Source organism: Metopolophium dirhodum, chromosome 4, assembly GCF_019925205.1.
Source record: "Metopolophium dirhodum isolate CAU chromosome 4, ASM1992520v1, whole genome shotgun sequence".
Taxonomy (NCBI): domain Eukaryota; kingdom Metazoa; phylum Arthropoda; class Insecta; order Hemiptera; family Aphididae; genus Metopolophium; species Metopolophium dirhodum.
Genome location: NC_083563.1, coordinates 34,401,507 through 34,423,568, shown reverse-complemented (window position 1 = coordinate 34,423,568; position 22,062 = coordinate 34,401,507). Strand labels below are relative to the sequence as shown.

Sequence of the window (22,062 nt, the reverse complement as noted above, 5' to 3'; positions counted from 1 at the left end):
AAAAAAATATTCTTAAAAGATGATTTTTTTTACAGTTTGTTGAATAATCAATGTATAATAGGTACACATTTATACCTATTATTCAATACTTATAAATATTTATCGGTAGGATAAAAGATTTTCTTAAACCTATATAATATGGACCATAACTTATTAGAACGCATTAGTACAATAATATTTTACCAAAAGGTGTTGGTGTCAACTTAGGTACTGTATATCGTGCTTATTTACCTAACAATATATAAAGCATTTGTGTGTTATCAAAAAAAAAAAACGTTGGTTGTATAGTATAAGCATGTTATATTATTATAGAAAATAACTGTCAAGGACAACAATAATAATAATTATTATTATAGGACGTGTATAATACTTTTGATAAAGGGTTCTATAGGGTGTCTATTCATATAGTACGTGGCTGCACACTGCAGTTTCTATAAGCTGGATATCTGGAGGAGACTATAGGCACACGGATATTCCTGCATGCTGCAATATAAGTACTCTATACCTGATCTTCCTATATTTAAAAGTAAATTTTTTCCACCGTGGATGTATCATGTATGGATGGTGGATGGCTATACCTTGATTTATATTTACTTATATTCAAAGGGTATATGACGGTATGCCACACATAAATGCTTCTTTATAATCATTAAATAACAACATGATATACCTATATACGTAATCGCATTGGTAGCATTGGTATCATATTATTATCATGGTATTAATTATTGTTATATTACAATATTATCGTTGTTGATATCGCGGCACGTCATCGTGGTTTTCCCCTTCACAGCGGCGCGGCGCGGCGTGGGGGGGCCGGATGAGGTAAGGTAGATAATATATAAAACGGGCGTGTTTTAATTCGATCGGACGACGGGCCAATGGGAACGGTCCAATGGAGAGAATTATAATCTTATAAATTATAATATAATATGCGTTCGCATGGTTTAGTTAAGTATAATATTATAATAGATTATAATATTGAAAAGTATATACAAGGTGTCCAAGGAATTTGGAAACGCTTTAATTATTGTTTGCATATTTTTATACCTATAGGTACTCAAACATAACATAGCGATTATAGATAACACTGTTGCATATTTATTAGTTAACATGTTTAATCAACTCATTGATTATGTATCATATTATCGTTTATCAATTCTTATAATAGTCTAATAACCGTATTCAAACTTTTTGAACACTCTGTATAAGTTAAAATCAATGAATTTATCATTGGTATATGTTTTTAATAGATAATATAAAACATTATACGTAGATATATAGATAATACCTAGGTATATTAAAATTTTAAGCTTGTATCAGGCTAGGTATACATGGTTAATAATTATTAAATAATATATTATTTACTTAGGTAGATACTTAGCATGGAGCGTTCCTCCACAAAATATAGTATTTCTACAGCCATTATAATATATGAATATATTTACCTATGATAAACAATATAGATTTTATAAGTATAGTGGTATATCTCTGGCATGCGGATGGGTGAGGGGTTGATGGGTGGATACTGGATGCCCCCTAACTCCTTGCTAGAGTTGGGTTTTGTGTAAATATAAAATGTTTAATCAATATTCTATGTAATGATAGAAGGACAATAATTATTGTTAAATTAGCATTAAATAAAAAAAACTATTTGTTCACGGGTCATGGAATCGAGGATATATAGATTCTTTCGTACCAAAACTCATGAGTTGAATTATACAATTTTAAACACTCCCTCACCGTTTGGTCAAACTTCGGATTCGCTACCTAAAGGTATATAATATTATTATGATTGTAAATTAAACATTATGCGTATTTATTACATGGTCGAATTATAACAAATACAATTTGTTTAAAATAAGATGATATATAAATACATAATATTATATTATATTATCAGTTATAACTTATAATGTTTGTATAATATATATTATATACCTATTGCTCATATGCATTATGCATACTTATTTTACACACAGGTATACTAAATGGTAGAATTATATTTTTTTTTTTTTTTTTTTTTTTTTTGATCGTAAGCCCGGCAACTATGGCCATTAGCTGTATGGTCTTTTTGGTGTATGGTTTTGGTTAGGTGTATTGTATTGTTGGTAGTAGTAGGGGGGAACACGTGTGTGTTGGGTTTTGGCAGAATTTTCAATTTGGGCACCCGTAGGTATCTGCCATGCCCGGGTGGGGGATGGCGGCACTTGTTCTCCGGACACCGTGACTTGCCCGAAGAAAAATGCCGCCCAGTGGCCGGGAGTCGAACCCGCGACTGCCAGCGCCGCAGTCGACGCGTTAGACCGCTCGGCCACCTCGTCCCCCAGAATTATATTATATTAGGTTAAAGTAATAGAAACATAATAAAAAAATTACTTAAATTAACTATCTATTTATACTGCCTTATTATATTATTATAGGTAGATAATATTATTTTATGTGCCTACCTTCGCACGATTCCGAGAAACATGAAATTATTAAACCGTACCTGTAAATATATTATGGCGTTACACAGAATCGTAAAATTTAGTATATTCGAAGAAATCGAAATTTGCTGACGTTTGATAGCGTATTGAAAATATTTATTTCAATTGTTGATTTTCTACGAATAGATCTTTCCCTGTATCTTTTCGGGTGGCACCGTAAAATTTCGTCTTTTTAATTATAGGTACCTTGTTAATTATTATTGTGTTAGGTGCACGTACCTATTTATTATATATATTATGTGCAATGACTGCATTAAAGTAGATTAATGTATCTTAGATATTTTAATCGTTCCGATGAATTTATTGCTATTACAATTTAAATGTTTTTTTTTCTCTTGTTACTGAAGACATTTTTATACCAGAAAAAAATGGTTCAATCATTAATAGTAATACTGGAGGTGGTTTCTGGTAGCAATATTGATTTATTTTATACTTTGGAAAAAATTCCAATACTTTTAAAAATAATCGTACCTATAAACATATAGTATAAACATATGAGTATAGTTCCTCATAAGTTTTTTTTTTACTGAAATGAAAAAAAAAATTAGCATGCGTAGATGATAATTTTCGTTTTTCGTTTTTATTACAACTAGCTGTGTAACAGTTTTACATATAATACGCCCACATAATTTAAATATATATATGATTTATATACAATATTATAATATACCAATACCAGTGTAATAATATTAATATATAATATCGTATAATATTTATGCTTGATGGCGCGGATTGATGGTGACCGCGACGGTACGCGAATGCCGAATATGCACGTGGAGATATAGCTCTAATAATTTCATTCTATAAACGATTCCGACAATCCAACCGTACGGCATAAAATTTTATGTAATTATCTATACATATACAGTGCACACATATAGGTATAATGTTATATTCGCATTATAATATAGTGTAGAACAACGCACGCAGCGCACCGCAGTCTGTATATAATTATAAGTCGTAAAAAGGCCGGTGAACGCAGAGCCACATAAAATATTATATAGCCATATATTATATTGTAGGCATTGCTGCGGTCTATATAATATTATAATAGTCAACGTTATAATATTATGTACAGATCCTGTGTATACGTGTATAATCCCTCTAAATATCACATAGGAACTATTACTATAGGTATACTATATGTAATAACATGCATAAAGAAATTAATACAATTATTTTTACTATATATATATTATTTACTATAGGTGCTGCAGTATATTTATTCTAATATGTATATATAGGTACTTGATCTTACGCAGTTATTATTATTATGCCCATCATATTATTTACAATACCAATAGGAAATGTTTGTTGTGGTTGTTGCTATTATAGGTAATTTACAATTATTCTATCAACGGACACTTTCGGTACCTATGTCGAAAAGTGCTTATATTATTTTAACTTATTTGACATTTTATCTGTCATAATATATTAATATCTATAATAATATATATTATATATATTATTTTCATCCTTGTTATAATATGCTCGTCGATGAGCCCCATAACTACTCCATAATAATCTAATGTTTTGTATAAGTATGCAAGTCTTTTAGTATAAAAACCTTACTTAACTACTCCAAAACTCCTAGTTTGAATAAACGAAAATGAGAAAATGGGGGTTATATAATACACGATATAGCGTGATGGGTAAATAAATTGATAACATTAACTACCAAAGTATTTATATGTACCCCGAACCTTGCACCTATAGGTACTAAATATATATTATATACCGCAATTATAATATAACCCACTTATCAAAATCAAATATACATATAAGTACCTATAGTTGGAAATATAATATAATACTTTTGAGAGAAGCGAATATCCATATTAGGTATATGCATTATGTGCTTTTACACAGATATTTACTTATTAGGTGGAGATATTATGTAAGACAAAACTTTAATACGAGTAAATATTTTATATTTCCGAATAATATTGCACTATATATATTATATATAGTGGCTGATATATTTGACTGCCCTACTACAAAACGTCGTTCACTGCAACTTGCTGTAGTCTGCGATATAATATACACAATATTATAATATTCGAGTAAAATATAAATAAATACGTGTACGCGCACGTCATATAAATATATATTACGGTAATAATTGTGTATATTGCGATTTTCAGGGACTCCGATCAGCCGACTACCCATCATGGCCAAACGTGTTTTGGACCTGTACACGCTGTACAAACTGGTCGTGCAAAGAGGCGGAATCGTGGCGGTCATCACTAAAAAACTGTGGCAAGAGATAATCCGAGGCTTGGGCCTACCGCCTTCCATCACCAGCGCGGCTTTCACGTTAAGAACACAGTACGTATAATATATATAATATATATATATATATTATATAAATGAATAATATGCAAACGCTGCAGCTGATGTATAGGTGCCCATATATTATTTCAAGGCATACGACATTTCAGCGCAATTAAAATACTATACTAAATTATTTAAATATTTAATTTAAATTGTATTAAAATACACCCCATGGTAAAATAAACCAAGTTAAATTATTATTATTATTATTATTTCTAAATGGGTAGGTACACTCACTGTATACCAATACAAAATATATATTATAAAATAAATCATTTGTTTATATTATGATTGTGTTGAAATTATGGTTATTACTAGTTCTATGAGAACTTATGAACTATACTTATTACGAGAAACATTGTATTCATTTCTCAAGTCTAAGCAAACCTACATTTTTTTATCGACATTTTTAGAAAACAAATACTTATGTAGGTAATAATAAACTTACCATTTGATGAATGGAACTATACTCATCCTGGGCAATTTTGATTTTAATTCCCCCCCCCCCCCACGGCGTACGACCGCAATACGCATACCTGCACATTCGTAATGTCATAAACCTGAACCGTTTGCAGATATGTCAAGTACCTGTACGCGTACGAGTCGAAAATGAATCAGTTCAGCACGGTGGACGAACTGAACATGGCCATAGCGGGAAACCGGCGCGAGGGCCGCCGGAACAAGTCGCTGCTGTCTGAGTACTTGCCCGCGCTCCCGGTGACGACGGCCGCCGGCCAGCTTCATCACCACGGCCAACTGTCGTCTGCGGCGCACGGACAGCATAATCATCATCAGCAACAGCAGCAGCACCATCATCAGCAGCAGCAGCAGCAGCAGCACCATCAGCAGCAGCAGCACTACGCCAACGTGCTGGCCGCAGACGATCGGTTCCGCCACTTGGCAGCCGCCATCATAGACAACAACAGACACCGCGCCGCGACGGAACAGGGCAGACAGCAGCCGTCGTCATCGTCGTCGTCGCCGCGGCCAGGCAGTCCGATGCAACGGCTGGCTCAACTCCAGCCACCGCCGCTGACGGCTGCTGCCGAATCTTCGCCGTTATTCAACGGCCACCAGCTACAATTGCCGCCTTACCAATCGGCCACGATGATGGCTGCTGCAGCACATCAAGTGGCGGCCGGCGACCACACCAGCAAACAGAGAGGTAATAATTAATCGTATACGTTTCGCATGGTTATTAATTTGGGGCTGCAGAAAATTAGATGTCCTAGAAACCTTTTTAAGTAATATTATACCCTAAAATGTCCAAAACACGCCATTTAAAAATAATATTCTCTAAAAAAATGGTCAGTTCAATTATTTTGGAAATTGTATTTATTATAATATGAAATATGAAAACCATCATTTGTTTTAAAAACATCAAATATTTTATTTATCCTAAAGCTATTATATAATAAGTTACCTTTAGCTTCGTTTATTTCGCTTAGCTACTAATTTTTATTTAGTATATTATATGGTATAGTAAATCATAATAATGGCTTCATATTATATCTTTATAAAGATGTTTATAATATAGGAAACATAATAAGATTATTATTAATTTAAATTAACATTCATTATATTTAAAAACTAAAAAATCACTTCAAACTTTCTTTATACTTTTGTAGGTATTTGTACTTTTAACACAGTTTTAAAACCTCATCGTTAGGTGCCTACTTATAATTATACATAGTACATTAGTATCAGTTTCGGTTTATGTGATTAAGCTTTTTTTGCCTTCGTTCGTTTTATATATTTAATTAATCAACTTAAAGATCATCAACCAGATTATATACACACCTAAATAAAGATATAAATCCTCTAGAATAATTTTCAAAGTAAAAATATTCAGTTGGCTGTATTCTTGGAAGGAATCATTTTTAATTTTGATGTCCCTTTTTAATAAACTAGCACGCGGTCTACATTAGCAAAATGCTGCATTTTGTATTATATAATTATATACACAACCGGGAGACCCGAAAATCAAGACTTTAAAAGTGGTTATAATTTTATCTTGACACACAAAACAATGTTATTATATTTAGAAAATTTTAAACACTATATTATATTGTACGGGTCTTATATTATTCAAACAATACTTTTAGAAATTACAATAAGTCAATCATATAGGTTATAGAACGAGCATTTGTTTTTTCTCGGATTTGTATTTATTTATTTTCTTTTTTCTATAAACTTTGTGACATTTTTATTTTCTGTTTATATAATACGGAATAGTTTTGTGCCAAGAAAAGGATAAGCGGGAAATTGGTAAACACACTGACAACTAACTACAATCCCCTTGACAGGTGTGTCCGTCTGACGCGGCCCAAAAATAAAAATGTTCAATTTCATTTCTAAATAATAATTTTACCTTTATGCTACTTTTAAATGTGTGTATATATAACGTCTTTGTGTATCTATTCATTCTGTTTTAATGTATTTTTGAAACGTTACCAAGAATGAGCAAAAAAACTATTACGACGTGTTCTAATTTCATTATATGAATATGTTCTTTCTTCCACTCACTCTCTCGACAACTTTATATAATGATTCTATTTCCCTCTCTCTCTCTCTCTTTCTCTCTCTCTCTCTCTCTCTCTTTCTCTACGAAGAGCGTTGCTCATTCATCAAGTGCTCTTCATTAGTGAAAGAGTAAGTGTAGAAAAATTCCAATGCCACTTATAAAGGTAGAAAACAAATTAATGTACTATTATTAAAAGCCAACTGGCTATAAGAAGTGTACACACATATAGATATCGTTTCAGATCGTTATATTTATACATTGGTCAAAAAAAAAAAAAAAACAGTGAAAAATTCAAAAATGTAACTACGCTTATACTGTACCTAATATAAAAAAAATAGTTTTGGCTGACTTTATATTGCTTAGTATTTTTTATCTAACACCAAGTTTAACACATCGTGTATAGTATTTTAATTACGTAGGTTCCCATAACGCTCTTATAATCTACAATACTGTAGTAAATATAATATATATATACGAAACGACAATAGAAAAAAGTGTTTAAAAAACAATTTTTGAAAATATCAGGCTCTATTTTATTAGAAAAAAGTCACATTATTCGTTCCCATCTTTAGGCCATAGGTTAGACCATAGACCTAAACATGATAAAAATATGAAAATATTTAACAAATTAATGGAGTTAAATGTTTTCTGTCTTACTGTAAAAACGTATAAACTAAAATCAAGCTCTCATATCAGTGTTTCAATTATATATATATATATTTAAAATAATTTAAAAATCTTAATTATACGAAAAAGTTATTCAGATCATCTATATAACTTCAAAATGTAAAATGATATTGCTTTTTACACGTATCTGTGGTTTTTTTAATTTAGTAGTAACTCAGGTCGTCTTGAAATTCCAACTGCAATAGAGACGACTATATTAATTATTAATAATTACTAATAGGTACTACAATATTATCCCGTATTCTTGAACACATGATGATATATTACAATATGTGGACATCGATTAGCAATGCTTGTCCAACCAGCACAGCACTACAACAGCATAATCCTATTTTGTATACCTATGCGACTTTCTTATTTCTGCTCGATTACAATGACCGTAATTATAATACGTATATTATATTTTGACACGAGCGGCGAACGCAATATTTTTGAATGCAATTATAACTGTTACCTATAAACGTCGACTTTGAAAAAAAAAAATATTGCAAAAACCATTAATTTATTGAGAAAATTACTGTGTAGATAAAAGAATCACTCTGAATTTCTGAATACATAATATATAAAAAATTCTTATTTGACCGTGCAGCATATCTATATTATATTAAAATACGGCGATAATTATTTTGATTATATCGCATGTAAATTCGCTGTGATAAAACACTATTAGATTACCTACACCCTTAGACATTAAAGAATAGATATAGGTAATGGGTATATTAACAATAAATAGTGATTAGAGGGAAGCGTGCCGGAATGGGGAAGAGAGTAAGACTGTTTTTATCATTACCTCTCATTCTAGCAGAGGTCTTATCATAATATATATAAATATATAATTATTGTAGATAATATATTTATGATAAGACCTCTTTATTGTCATGTTCGTTCCCGTGTGATATGTGAAACGGCCTATCCATTCTAAAATACCTACACTTAACTTTATATGAGACAATAATTGTGGGCAGGCAAAACTACGTACCTACCTATTATACGCGTGTGTGTGTGTGTGTGCAGGAAGTAAGACTGGGTATGTCGTGTAAGCGTATAGTATAGCATATTTTATACCAACCTATAGTTGTACCTATACGGTATACAACGTTTTATATTCGTCCAGAGTCGTCAGGCCCCGGTCTCGGGTCGTGTACACTGTCGTAATAATAATAATAATAATAATAATAATAATAATAATAATAACAATAATAACATAATATAATATACAGTCCGACGACCGTATCTGATGCGAACGGGCGCGGGGACATTCGTCAATGTTATCAATTTACTTACACATTGTGTTGTAAATGCGGCTTTTATTTTATTTTAATTTTTTTTTTTTACTACGGTCTGGCTGCATTTTTCCTCCTGCTTCTTCCTCTCGTCGTCTAACGAATATCTCGCGCACATACACACATACCCGCACCTGTGTGATATATTATATATATATATATATAAATATTATATTATATGTACGTACTCACGCATAATATCCAGCTAGGTACCTGCCTATATTATGTATATGCGTGTAACACTTTTGATACGCGCGCGACGTGATGTGTATACAACTCTCCCGTAGCTGTTTTTGAATAAATCAATTTACACCGTGACATCGTGTGTTCGTTTGAATCCATAACACAATAATAATATAATACGTGCGCCTTTTGATATTTAAATATTCAACATGGATACATAATATTATACATTGTTGGTTTTTCTTTCTTTTACACCCGCCGCCCTGCAAGTCCCGCCGCCACTGGTGCCGTCGCCACGCCGTCGTTGACGTTGTCGTTGTCGTCATATCACATACTATCATGTATATAAAAAAAAAATATATATAATAATATAACACGCGAGCGCGCGCGCGAGCTCGTTCTTATTATAATACCTGTGTATATAAAAATGAACGAATATGTATAATAATAATTATTATTTCGAGAGAAAAAACTCGTGTTCGTACATAAGAAAAAAAACGTAACAAATTACCGACACTTGTTCACGACTCGCGCGCTGTTTTACATCCATAATAATAATAATAATATAATAAATGCACACTGTACACTGTTGTACGTATCGTCTGCTCCAGACGTCACCGGATGACTGACCGACTGGAAAATAAAGAAAAAAAATTGTTTAATCCGCCGAATTCGTCTTAAATACCATATATTATATTACGGGCCGTGATAATATACATACACCGTTGTAGTCTAATGCACACGACGAGACGACGTGAATATTACGTTATAATTTTTAGTGATTTTACACGCACAAAGCACATTAGGCATTATTAATTATTATCACCATGTATTGTGCACCGGCCACCACCATGTAATAGTGTATATAGGAATGGGTCACTGCCGCCACATATAGTTTTTTTTACAAAGTCGTTTTTTATCATGAATAAGTATAAACACATATGAACACTCTGTGCACAGTATTTATAAGTCTATGGTTTTTATACATTTGGTAGGTTAGGTGGGGGGTGTAGGTCTTTGTGATGACGTGTCCACAGTCTACCAGAATAATACGTACCCCTCCATACGATCTGTAATAGCACTCATACCAGTCGGTGACTTAGATTAATCGATGTACGATTAATAATAATATTATCACCTTTACAACATGTCACCACCACAATATACCACGCCATCATATAATCGTGAATATATCGTGAATTCGATTATGACAAGTTCGATTGTTAAGCTGTTTGTAATATTATGGATTATCGAACAAATACAAATGCGCAGGTCCAAGCAGGTCTTATATCACCTCCGAAGAAATCCCACCTTTTATATGATTTTCCTTTTTTTCTGCTATTTATTTTGTAATTCTTATGAGCGTAAAAGTATAATAATAAATAATGGAAGTATTGTATAAAATTATAAATCATATCTATGTTAAACCAATTTTGTTCAAATAATATTTAATCATATATCATATTATTTTTCAGAAATTCTCAGTATGTTGATGTGGATGGACTTAATGAGAGCTAATCAAACAGCAATGCCAAGACTTCCAATACAAAGTAAGTTTAAATATTTGTATAGTACCTATTCGTGTTTTCCTTACGTTCGTACAACAGTTCTTGCGTATAAAATGTTACTTTTATAATTGCTATAAACTGCTGTTATACAAGTTGTTAATATTTATAGTTTTATTACATATGTTACTAAGGGCTAAGATTGTACCTATACATTTTTGATAAGTTTTTAAGACTTCACGTTCTCATCCCCAATATTTAAACAAAGCTGTATAGTTTGGTGGGTGTAAACAAAATAATTTAATGTCATTAATCATTTAATAAAAGTGAATGTATTCTCATGGTGTATTTTGGTATTTTGTACACAAATATAAAAATAAATAATCAACTATTGTTACTGCCGTCTACAATTTTATTAAAACCCACCTTACACTCATTACAATATAATAATATCATATAGGTATTACGTAATACGCCCAGACAGCATTTTGTAATGATAATATTATAATAGTATTACAATAACGTTAAATAATACAACAATGTTATATAATAATATTATTAATCAAAAAATTGCTGTCTGGGTACCATTATAGTATGTATAATTAATCGCAACGTATGTATGATATTGACATTTTGGCATCTTTCTTTCTGTTTTTCTGCAGACTTACAGCAGTCGCCTTACGCCTCCGCACCAGCCGCGATGAATTTGCAGCGCCAGTCTCCGATCGCTTTGCACCCAATCAACGGACCGCCAGCTGTACCGGAACAGTGTGAGGCGTTGAATTTGGGTAAGAAAGATCAAGGAACGAACAACAACAATGCGGGCGAAAACGAGGACGAATCGGATCAAAGACACGATCAAAAACGAATCAAGATGGAACGGTCGCCGCAGGCTGTCGTGGTTAGTCGTCCCGCGAGCCCCAAGACGAGTCCAGAACGATTTCCGGCGCCAACCGGAAGCAGCCCGGTACGGGAGTCAGCTACATCGCCTGAACGGAATGGTGAAGACCTATGCCGTGACAGTAACGGTACGATCGAAATGGACATCAACGTGTCGGCCGGTAAGTGCAATTTTTCTGTAATAAAAATTCTAGAAACACAATTTTTTTTTTTATTATTATTATTCCTCAACAAAAAACTCACCCCGCCATCGATGTAGGTAGATAATTTTTTTCATTTTAATTATTTATTACTAAACATAAATAATCATAGATGAGTACCTAATGAGTATAATAATAATATATAAACCTATTATAGCGACGTACAATATATATAGGTATATAACTATAGCCGACTGCATGGAGGTACGAAGGCACCGTGAAAATTGCAAGCCTTCGCGGGAGTGTACTCTATAATACTCCCCAAAAAAATTCTCAACATTCTCTTTACATATATATAAGATAGCTGTCCCCCGCGCACTTTGTTGTCCGTAAAAAATGCCACCACTTATACATACATGATTCAAACTTTATGTTAAATTTTTTATACTTAACATCCAGTGCATAGTGATGTTCAAAACTTTCATCCTACATTGTTTTAAACTCTATCTTTTTATTTTTATTAGAAAACTAGAGTATAATATACAATCAGTAATAAATGTATACATATAGGTAATATGGGTTGGGGGTACAAGTATACAGGACTGGACGACATGATAGAAGTAGGGGTTCAATAACCCTACTTCATAATTCTAAGCGGCTTTCTTTTTTTTTAATGTGGTATATTGGATGTAAAAATGTTGAAGAGTGTTGGAGCTAAAATACTACCACAAGAAACTCCTGCTTTAGGGAAGTGGATTTGAGAGAGTTCGTCCTCACAACGAACAGCAAAGGATCGATTTGATAGGAATGATTTGATTATTAGAAAGGGCCGGAAGAAAGCGAATTTTGTGGAGGAGACCTTCGTGCCAGACGCGTTCAAACGCCTGGACGACGTCGAGGATTACACCAGTGGAGTAGAGCTTATTTTCAAGTGATTGAGATAATATTATATCGATTATTCTGTGGACATGATGGAGTGACAAGTAATTGTTCTTGAATCCGAAATGAGTGTTAGGAATTGTGTTATGATGTCATAATAGTTATGGTTTGATAGAATAGGATTGATTCGCATCAGTAATATTTTTTCTAGAATTTTTGAGAAAGACTTAGGTAAGAGGACGATATGAGGAAGGTAGGTCTGGAGGTTTGTCGGGACTATATTCTATGCATAATTTTGTTTTTTTGCCCATTTCAATGAATTAAAATCAAAATTAATAATAAAATCCTTTCTAGAACATAATAAAAACATACTTTGAAAATTTCAAGTCACTAGCTATCATTATATTTCACAGTTTTAGAAATTTAAGTTCTAAGCAATATTACATGCGTACTATATTATGTGAACGATAAGCATGACGTCACTTGTAGACAATGCATCCGTATCAGAGATATTTTATTATTTAAATATTATACAGTGAGCAATCAGAAATGTGTGTTACAAAAATGGTTGAACAATATATTATGATTGCCTAGTATCATTTATAGTTACATTTATTATTTTTTGACCGTAATGTCCGAAAGCATAGTCTATCTATTTGGATCATTAAAAAATTGTCACCTAAAACGACTGCCTATTTTAGTATGATTTTGGGCCGGCTCTTATCATAGTCTCTATTACCGATATAACACACATGGTGTATTTCTTGTTTTATCGTTCAAAGTTATATTATAATTGATTTTGTTGACCCTCGCAAACTGGTCTCTTTGTACCTATATAGGGTTATAGGAAGCCAGAAAAGGTTTCTTTTATAAAGAAGGCCTAATCATATCGGTAGCAGGTAAATATAATGATTTGGAGATTATATTATATACTTGCAAATAGTATAGTAATATGAGTACCTATACATAGTATAGCTCTGTTTTGATTTAGTCTTTTGCTGTGCATACTTAATACTTATACGCATCGTATAATTTAATGACGAAATTTACAATAATAGTTTATTAGGCATTGATTTCATAATAAACATATATTATTTATAAATATTTAGTATAATAATAGTGATTACGATTGATGTTCTGATGTGACCTACCTGATTTAGTTTCAGTGAGAATTACCTATAATGCGAGACAATTTTAATTTCTTAAATTGTATTCTAGTGTTTAGACAGATATAGGTAGTCATTATCTTCTCGAAATAATTAATATTTAAATGCCAAATAATAATTCTATGTCGATGATTTCGGTTAATGTGTATGCATAAATCCTAATGATAATTAAACTTTGAATAGATCTTTGTGGGTCGTGTCCTTTGTAATTCAACGACCTAAGACAAATATAATTTAAATACACTTTTAAATATTATTTGTAGGTACTCTTATATTATTTGAATACAATTGAGAATAATTAAAAAAAGCGGTTGAATGGGAAAATAAAATATAAGGATTGCGAAATAAGATTTTCATTTTTAGCTTTTCTGTCTTAAATAAATACTAAATAGTATTATATTTTATAGTTTATTTTATAAATATTTCTCTTGAATCAAGCGTGGACATTTTTATCTTACAAATATTCTTGTACAATGTGTATCCAATATCCATAACCAGAATAGTTAAAGAATTTTTATAATATCAGTATTGTTATAAATTAATTAATTGTACCTACCTAAGTATTTACATATACATATTATATATAGAAATGCGATGTTTAAGATTTGTGTGCCGTGTGGCATATAACTTGTAAAATTAATAACATGCAATAATATGTTGTAACTTATAATATACTTCTGCATTAATATTATATTATTAATAATTATACTATTATTTAAATTTTATTAAGAATCTTGTTTTTGATGTTTAGGTATGCCTAGTGGTCTCAAAATAAACGTTTGTAAAAGGACAAAAAATGGGATTTACAAAGGTCAACTCGTCAAGGTTGAATCAGAGTTAAACGGAGGTAAATTTGAATTAGTATAATATTATGATAGAATTTGCGTTTGAGTTCATAAATTAATGTTCTTCTTTAGATAAATACATAATATTATTATTATTATTATTATTATACAAAGATCGATGTATGCACGCGATCTGTGCATTTTTAAATATCCTATCTACGAGATTTGAAAAATGAATATTTATTTGTGTTTTAAATAAAATTTGACCATTAACCACTATTTTAGGAACGAAGAACTCTAGACCTTTTATTTTGCGCCTCAATGGCGAACTCTACACAGGATGCCTCCAACAACAAAGCAGTGTTGTTGATCACGACGACCATCATTCTAATTAAAATAGTAGACGTTGACAAGCACAACGAATGATTTTTCCTGTAAATATAATATTAAAATATAATGGTTTAGAAGACAGTTATTAAGCAACACAAATAAAATGTATATATTATACCTTTTTTCGTCTAATATACATTAAGTATAACAATTAAATAACAATATATACATAGTTGAATTCGATAATAGTTTGAATTAATTTTAATTTAAGATTATACTATATTATATTATGTCTGTATGTTTTAAAACTACTTTTTTATGGAAAATAAGTGATTTGCTAATACAATAAATTGTATTGTAGAATAGATTAAAAAATAAATATTTATCATTATACTTAGGTACTACGCAAATATGTATATATTATATAATATTATATATTACCCATTTTACTGCGAGTAGGAGACTTAATTTTTTTTACGTTATTTTTAAAAATATATTTGTATTATTATTATTATTATTATTGTAAATATAGTGTGTAAATTGTGAGTACTTCAAATTAATTTTAAGGCTGTGCATTCTTTAGATCTCATCCTAATGGGAAAACCAATAACATAACACGTCTTGTAAAATACACGTACATTTTTGGATTTGAATATTAATCAGTATTAGCATCGATGTATAATGATTGAATAAATTACAGTTTTTTTTTTGTATTATGATTATAAAGAAATGTGGTTGTGTCTTATTATTATTTATTTGCCTAATTAAAATAGAATTCCTTTCCGTTGTTTCCGGTAATAGAACCGAATATATTTATTCAATAAAAAATCTATAAACAATCTATAAATAAATGAAAAAAAAAAATGTTAGGTATTTGTCTTAATGTTCTAAATCAACAATGAATACAAAATACTTAAAATCACCGTGTGTTGTATTTAATTATCGTGTATCTAACGGAAGAGAATAATATTCGAACGTTACTACGAATCAATGACGAAAAACCGTGCGAAAAATCATAAGTAAGTCCATTATCTATAAGTGTTTAATTATTATTATTAACGATCTCGTTTGGTAATGAGTAAGGACAAATCATATACCCTACCTATAGGTAATTCAATCAGATATATTGGAAATTAAAACATTATTTACTTATTCCACTATAATACTTAATAATAATAGCTTCTGATCAAAGTAGTAATACAATAATTAATACATTTACACGAAAATACAATATAGTTATAAGGAATCAATAACTATATTATAATCGTTATGTAGGTACCATTACGAAGTAATAAATATACGTTTTTATTAAATTGAATATTAATGTGATTAAAAACAAATTCTTTATTAGAAAGTGTATTGATTTAAATCCATGTATTACGCACTTATATATAATTAATAATTATTAAACGTTCTAAATGTGACTTCACCAGTAGTTATTCGTAATTAATTTAATATTAAGTCATTATAATATTTATTAACATAAAATATGTTCTCTTGTTTTTCATTAGTTATTTTATAAAATATTATAATATTATTTTATTACAAATACGAAAAAATCACAATCATTATGATGGCATAATATGTCTGTATAATGTATAATATCCGTCTTGAATTTCAATTTCCCACTCGGGGCGCCCTACAGTCTACCAATTATATAGGTGCTTTTCGCGTGTGCTACTGCCGTATGGAACATCGGTTGAAAATCACTCGTCTAAAGTGGATTAAAAACTATTTCGCACATTTCGTCATAATATATAAATATTTTATTTATTTTTTATTTATAAATAATATTTTCAACCTGTGTTAGATATAGCAAATGTGATAATTTATGCACATATAAAACCTAACTGTGAATAATACGAGGACGGAGACCAGCCAGTGATATATATAGAACCCAACGTGAAAATGTTTATATTATTTTAGTGAGTCTCTGCAATATTTTCTCTTGAGTCGATGGTTGAGATTTATGGGACGAGATGAGATTTGCGATATTAGTGGGTTGGTACGGGAAGAGATAGTTTGGAATAAATGCATTAGGTACTCATTTGACATTGAGGGACCGGCTCAGACGATTATTAGTGATAAAATTGTATTCATATTTCGGACAGGGTATATGTGTCATTTCTAATATTAACTTACCGAGCCAAAACTATTATTTTCATTGCATCTGATGTTATATATAAGTGGCGTCCAATATATAGGGTCCAAGTGTTGCTCAGGCAACACCTTAAATATGGGTTGGTGCTGGGTATTGATGGAAGAAAAATAGGACATTTTATAGGTCGGTGCAACAATGTTATGTGGGATATAGTGGTCACCTAAAATTATTTGAACAATACCATTTTTTTTTTATGATACACGCCAATGTGTTGTATAATTATACCCATCCAAACACTTTTACGGTTCTATTATAGGTACTATTGCTTTATAACTATGCCTGAAATAGTTATATTAACAATATCAAGTAAATTGTACATTTGTACGTATTACAGACAAGTAGGTAGGTACAACTGTTGTCCGCGCTCCGTGCTCCTTCGCATATAATAGCTGTTTAGTAAATAATCATTAAAAGAAGGGAGTATACTGAAATGAATCGACCAAATTTAATATCCATAGGAACATATTGTACATCATAATATATAATATTGCTACATGATACAACACGAATATCTACAATGTTAAATCATCAAGTTACCATATCTTAACCGTTATCTTTTTATTTTTTTTTATTGCTTATTAAATACACGATTTGTTGATAAAAGAAAAATTTTATAATTTGTATTTTATATAGATAGGTCGTATAGGTATACAATACGCCAGGGGTGGCCAACTTTTAATAGACTTGTGATCGACCTCTGAGTTTTTCTAGGTTTTCACGATCGACCAAAAAAAAAAAAAAGGTTGCCAACAAACAGAAATATATTATTATGTATGTACGTACATATGCGTGTTACACTTCTTTTATTACTTTTATTTTACAATATAAATAAGTATTGTTAACGTTTAAATTCACAATTTTACACAACACGTATTTTAATATATTTATTTCAAATTATTACTTTTAACTTATTACCACTACTAGTATACTACTACTTTTATTATTATACTACCTACTATTACAAAATTAATTTATTTGTTTTCTGAAAAAAAATTTAAGAAAATGCGAAACGGTGTCCCGATCGACTCTAATTCATCTCGCGATCGACCTGTTGGCCAACCCCCGCAACACGCGATTCGTATAAAAAAAAAATAACAACAATAAGACGTAGTGGTATGGTATAACGAAGGTGTATAGTGACAGTGACATTACTTCAATGATACGATTTCAAGGTTAGTTGTTAATCATGTACTAATCTCAACAATAATTTATGAATCATAAAATTATCAATTAAATTATTATTTTCCATATATTTTTACTGCACCTATATGTGGTCTATCGAACCATTGGAATAACGCAATTATATGTGTGTACAATATATTATGGCTTGGTTGTATTATAATACACTAATTCCCTGCAAAGCAGTGGTGGATCTAGATTTTTTTTTGGGGGGGGGGGGGAGCCGCTATTGTTTTTATCCAAGTTTTGTGACACAAATATTTAAAAACGACCGAATTTATTAACTATAAGATGCTGAGCCAATGTGGCGACTTTGCCCCTCTGCCCACCCCCCCCCCCCTTAAATCCACCACTGATACCGGCTATATCCTTTAAGATTATATTATACGCCTAGAAGCAACTAAATTGCATGTATAACAATTATGGAGAGGATTCCGTCAGATTATAAACTGCAGCGATTATTACCATTTTTTGTCACACAAAATTTGGAAGGCCGATTATTGTTTATACGTTATACACTAGATTTTTACGAATTTCTTTAACATGACCTAAAAATCAATCAAAATAATTCGGTTAAATCAAAATCGGTTAAGCTATACCATACTATATTCACTCATAATTGTTTTTTGAATACGGTAATTATTTTCGCGTCTATTTAAATTAAACGTAATCATATTAATACAACACTAATACTTGCGACGAAGTGAACAAAGCGAGACGATCGACGAGTCGTGTCGAAGGTATAATATAGTAACTACATGGATAAATACCGTTGTCGTCCACTTTTAGGTTAGGTTATAAATATAACTTTCGAGCTACTCATGTGTACAAACCTGTGTTCCGTATATTAATTATAGTTTGTAGTTTGTTATTAAATAGAATTTATCATACCCACGTCAAATAGACTACTCAATTACATAAAGAACATTTTATTTAAACATCTAAAAAAAATGTCTCAACATAAAAACAAACAAAAAAGATGAATTTGTCGGTATATTAATTTATCCAAAATATTACAAAGTGTGTATATTCACCGACAATTAATTAGTACTATTAGAGTTGGTTTACAGATCTTTCACACTTGTTAAATGAGAATGTCTTCGTATTTGTTAGGCATTTTAAACCTATATACAAATATACACAACTGCGTAATACCTTCTCATTCTGGTATTATCTGTTGTTTGGACAATCTTGAAATTTACTTAAAGTTTTTATGTAATATTATGCATTGTATTTGTATACATACGATTTTGATATATTTATAAGAAATAATAATAATCAACTGTAGTCCGCAGCAGTACACCTATACATATACTATACACATAATAATATACAATATGTCTATAAATACACATAAATTATATAATAGAAAAATACATGTTTTCTAAACTGTAAAAGCGTGTTTAACGATATTTGTAAGTATTTCACACTTGATGATAACATATTTTTATTTCCTAACTATAGTTACAAGAATAACACAATTTTAGAGGTGAATACTAAATATATAATAAATATATATATATGCGTATTAAGTAAACAAAAATATTTGCACCAGGTACTCATATATATAGCATATATATACTAGATAGGTACCTACTACAGAACTACTTATTTATTATATATGCATATATATATATAGTGGCATACAATTACGACTAATATTGTTTGTTTAGTTTAGCGTATACCTATAATACTGAATTATACATTACATAGGTAATCTTACGACGCATTCCTATAAGACGTGTTGCCGTTAAATTAATATGAAATATGTGATTAATATTTTTACCGTTAAAATCACTGTACTTCACTGAGCAGGAATCGGAGATTAGGATACCTATATTTATGCTCAGGGTGCCAGAAAAATATAGACGTAAGACTACAGTAAATCGTATTCTTATGTGTATGTTAATAGATTATTTAGGATAAACTATGAGGACATTTCCGATGATTTCATAATAATAAAATAATATAAAGACGATTATTCAGCGGGAAGGTGTATTATTTTAGAGGGGAAAAAATTAGGAATAGATACCTCTTATATATACTCCCTTTCTCCATACCACCACAGAAAATTGCACTGTACCGTGTATATAACGTACCTATACCTTTATATATAAATGTGCCTATATATACACTTATATACCTATCTACTTAATATCATACCATACTGTTGACATTATAATATATACATTGATTCGAGGTGATCGAGCATGTGTCGCGGCGGCTATGGGATGGAAAACCACGAGGACGTCTGCAAGAGCAATGTCGCTAAATTATAGGTATGCATATATAAAAAGTGTTTAATATATTATACAACACCATCAGTGTAGTGAGTGGAGGCAAAAGGTAGGGTACCTTATATAAAACATTTCCGTTATCATTACACTTATATAGGTAGGTACATATAATATATATGTCTATAAGGCAGTGGTGGATTTAATACATTTAAACTACTCAACAAAATCATTAGAGAGGCTATAATCAATATCCATACAACGCACTTATCCATGATTTAATATATATATATATATATAGGTTACAAAACATTTTTGTTGTAATATTTTATATTTAGGTGGGCCTCAGAATAAAATAAATAGTCAAGGGCCCCGTCAAAATTTTCCAACCCAACGACCGCTAAATCCACCACTCTAGTAGGTATTATGTTTATATTGGTATAAAAATTTGAAATTTAGGTATCATATTTTCATAATTTATATATTGATATAACATTAATTGGGCTCGTAGAATAAAATAACTAATACCTATATAAGTATTTATTAATATCAAAGGGTATCGCACTATCCTTGCAGAAAAGAGACCGAATGACCCTCTATTGAATTGGTATGTTTGTAAATGGCCTGTATAATAAACATATATTAATGAGAAATTACAATATATTTAATATATAGGTACCTGCATGTCTTCACCAAGCATGCAGACCATAATTTTTTCCCTTAATAATTTATTTATTCAAATTCTGATCATTGGAATTTTTAAATATTCTAGTACGCTTACTCCTAGAACTATAATATTGGCAATTAATATTTATATTTATAAGAACAAAATCAACTACATAATATTTTTAGTAGGTATAATAGGTTGTTTCTCATTTGAAAGAAAGAAGCTGACATATGATACTCCTTATTAAGTGGTATACCAGGTAGGTAGAGGTATGCATTAATTGCCAAATTTGAGAAACAGGTTTGCAGCATACCTGTACTCACGCGTACTTGGTCAATTTTATGCATCAATATTAAGGGAAACATTTTTCGTGACTTATAATCCAATATATTTTGAGTGGTCAAGCCCGCTCCCCCCCCCCCCCCCCCCAAGCACTCATTATAGTTGCACCTATGCGTTTATATTACCTATTTATATTGTCAATAGGCGTTGATCAATAAATCGTATGATATATAAGTACTTATAAATACATAATGTATATACTTATAGGCGAGTACTATATGGTTTAATAGTACCTATATTGGTGCCCATTGTATAGGTATCTTTATATCTTAAA

At 30.8% G+C, this 22,062-nt stretch overlaps 1 protein-coding gene across 1 annotated transcript in view; it reads left to right on the top strand.

Annotated features, from left to right (window-relative positions):
• The window catches only part of LOC132942785 (protein dead ringer homolog), a 77,393-nt gene extending 61,464 nt beyond the window's left edge, over window positions 1-15,929 (top strand). Inside the window, exons 5-10 of the mRNA XM_061011423.1 lie at window positions 4,634-4,817; window positions 5,399-5,988; window positions 10,976-11,050; window positions 11,668-12,066; window positions 14,842-14,937; window positions 15,161-15,929. Of these exons, the coding sequence (XP_060867406.1) occupies window positions 4,634-4,817; window positions 5,399-5,988; window positions 10,976-11,050; window positions 11,668-12,066; window positions 14,842-14,937; window positions 15,161-15,270 (1,454 nt within the window). The 3' untranslated portion in view covers window positions 15,271-15,929. The remainder of the gene's footprint in view (window positions 1-4,633; window positions 4,818-5,398; window positions 5,989-10,975; window positions 11,051-11,667; window positions 12,067-14,841; window positions 14,938-15,160) is intronic.
• Window positions 15,930-22,062: the final 6,133 nt, after the last annotated feature.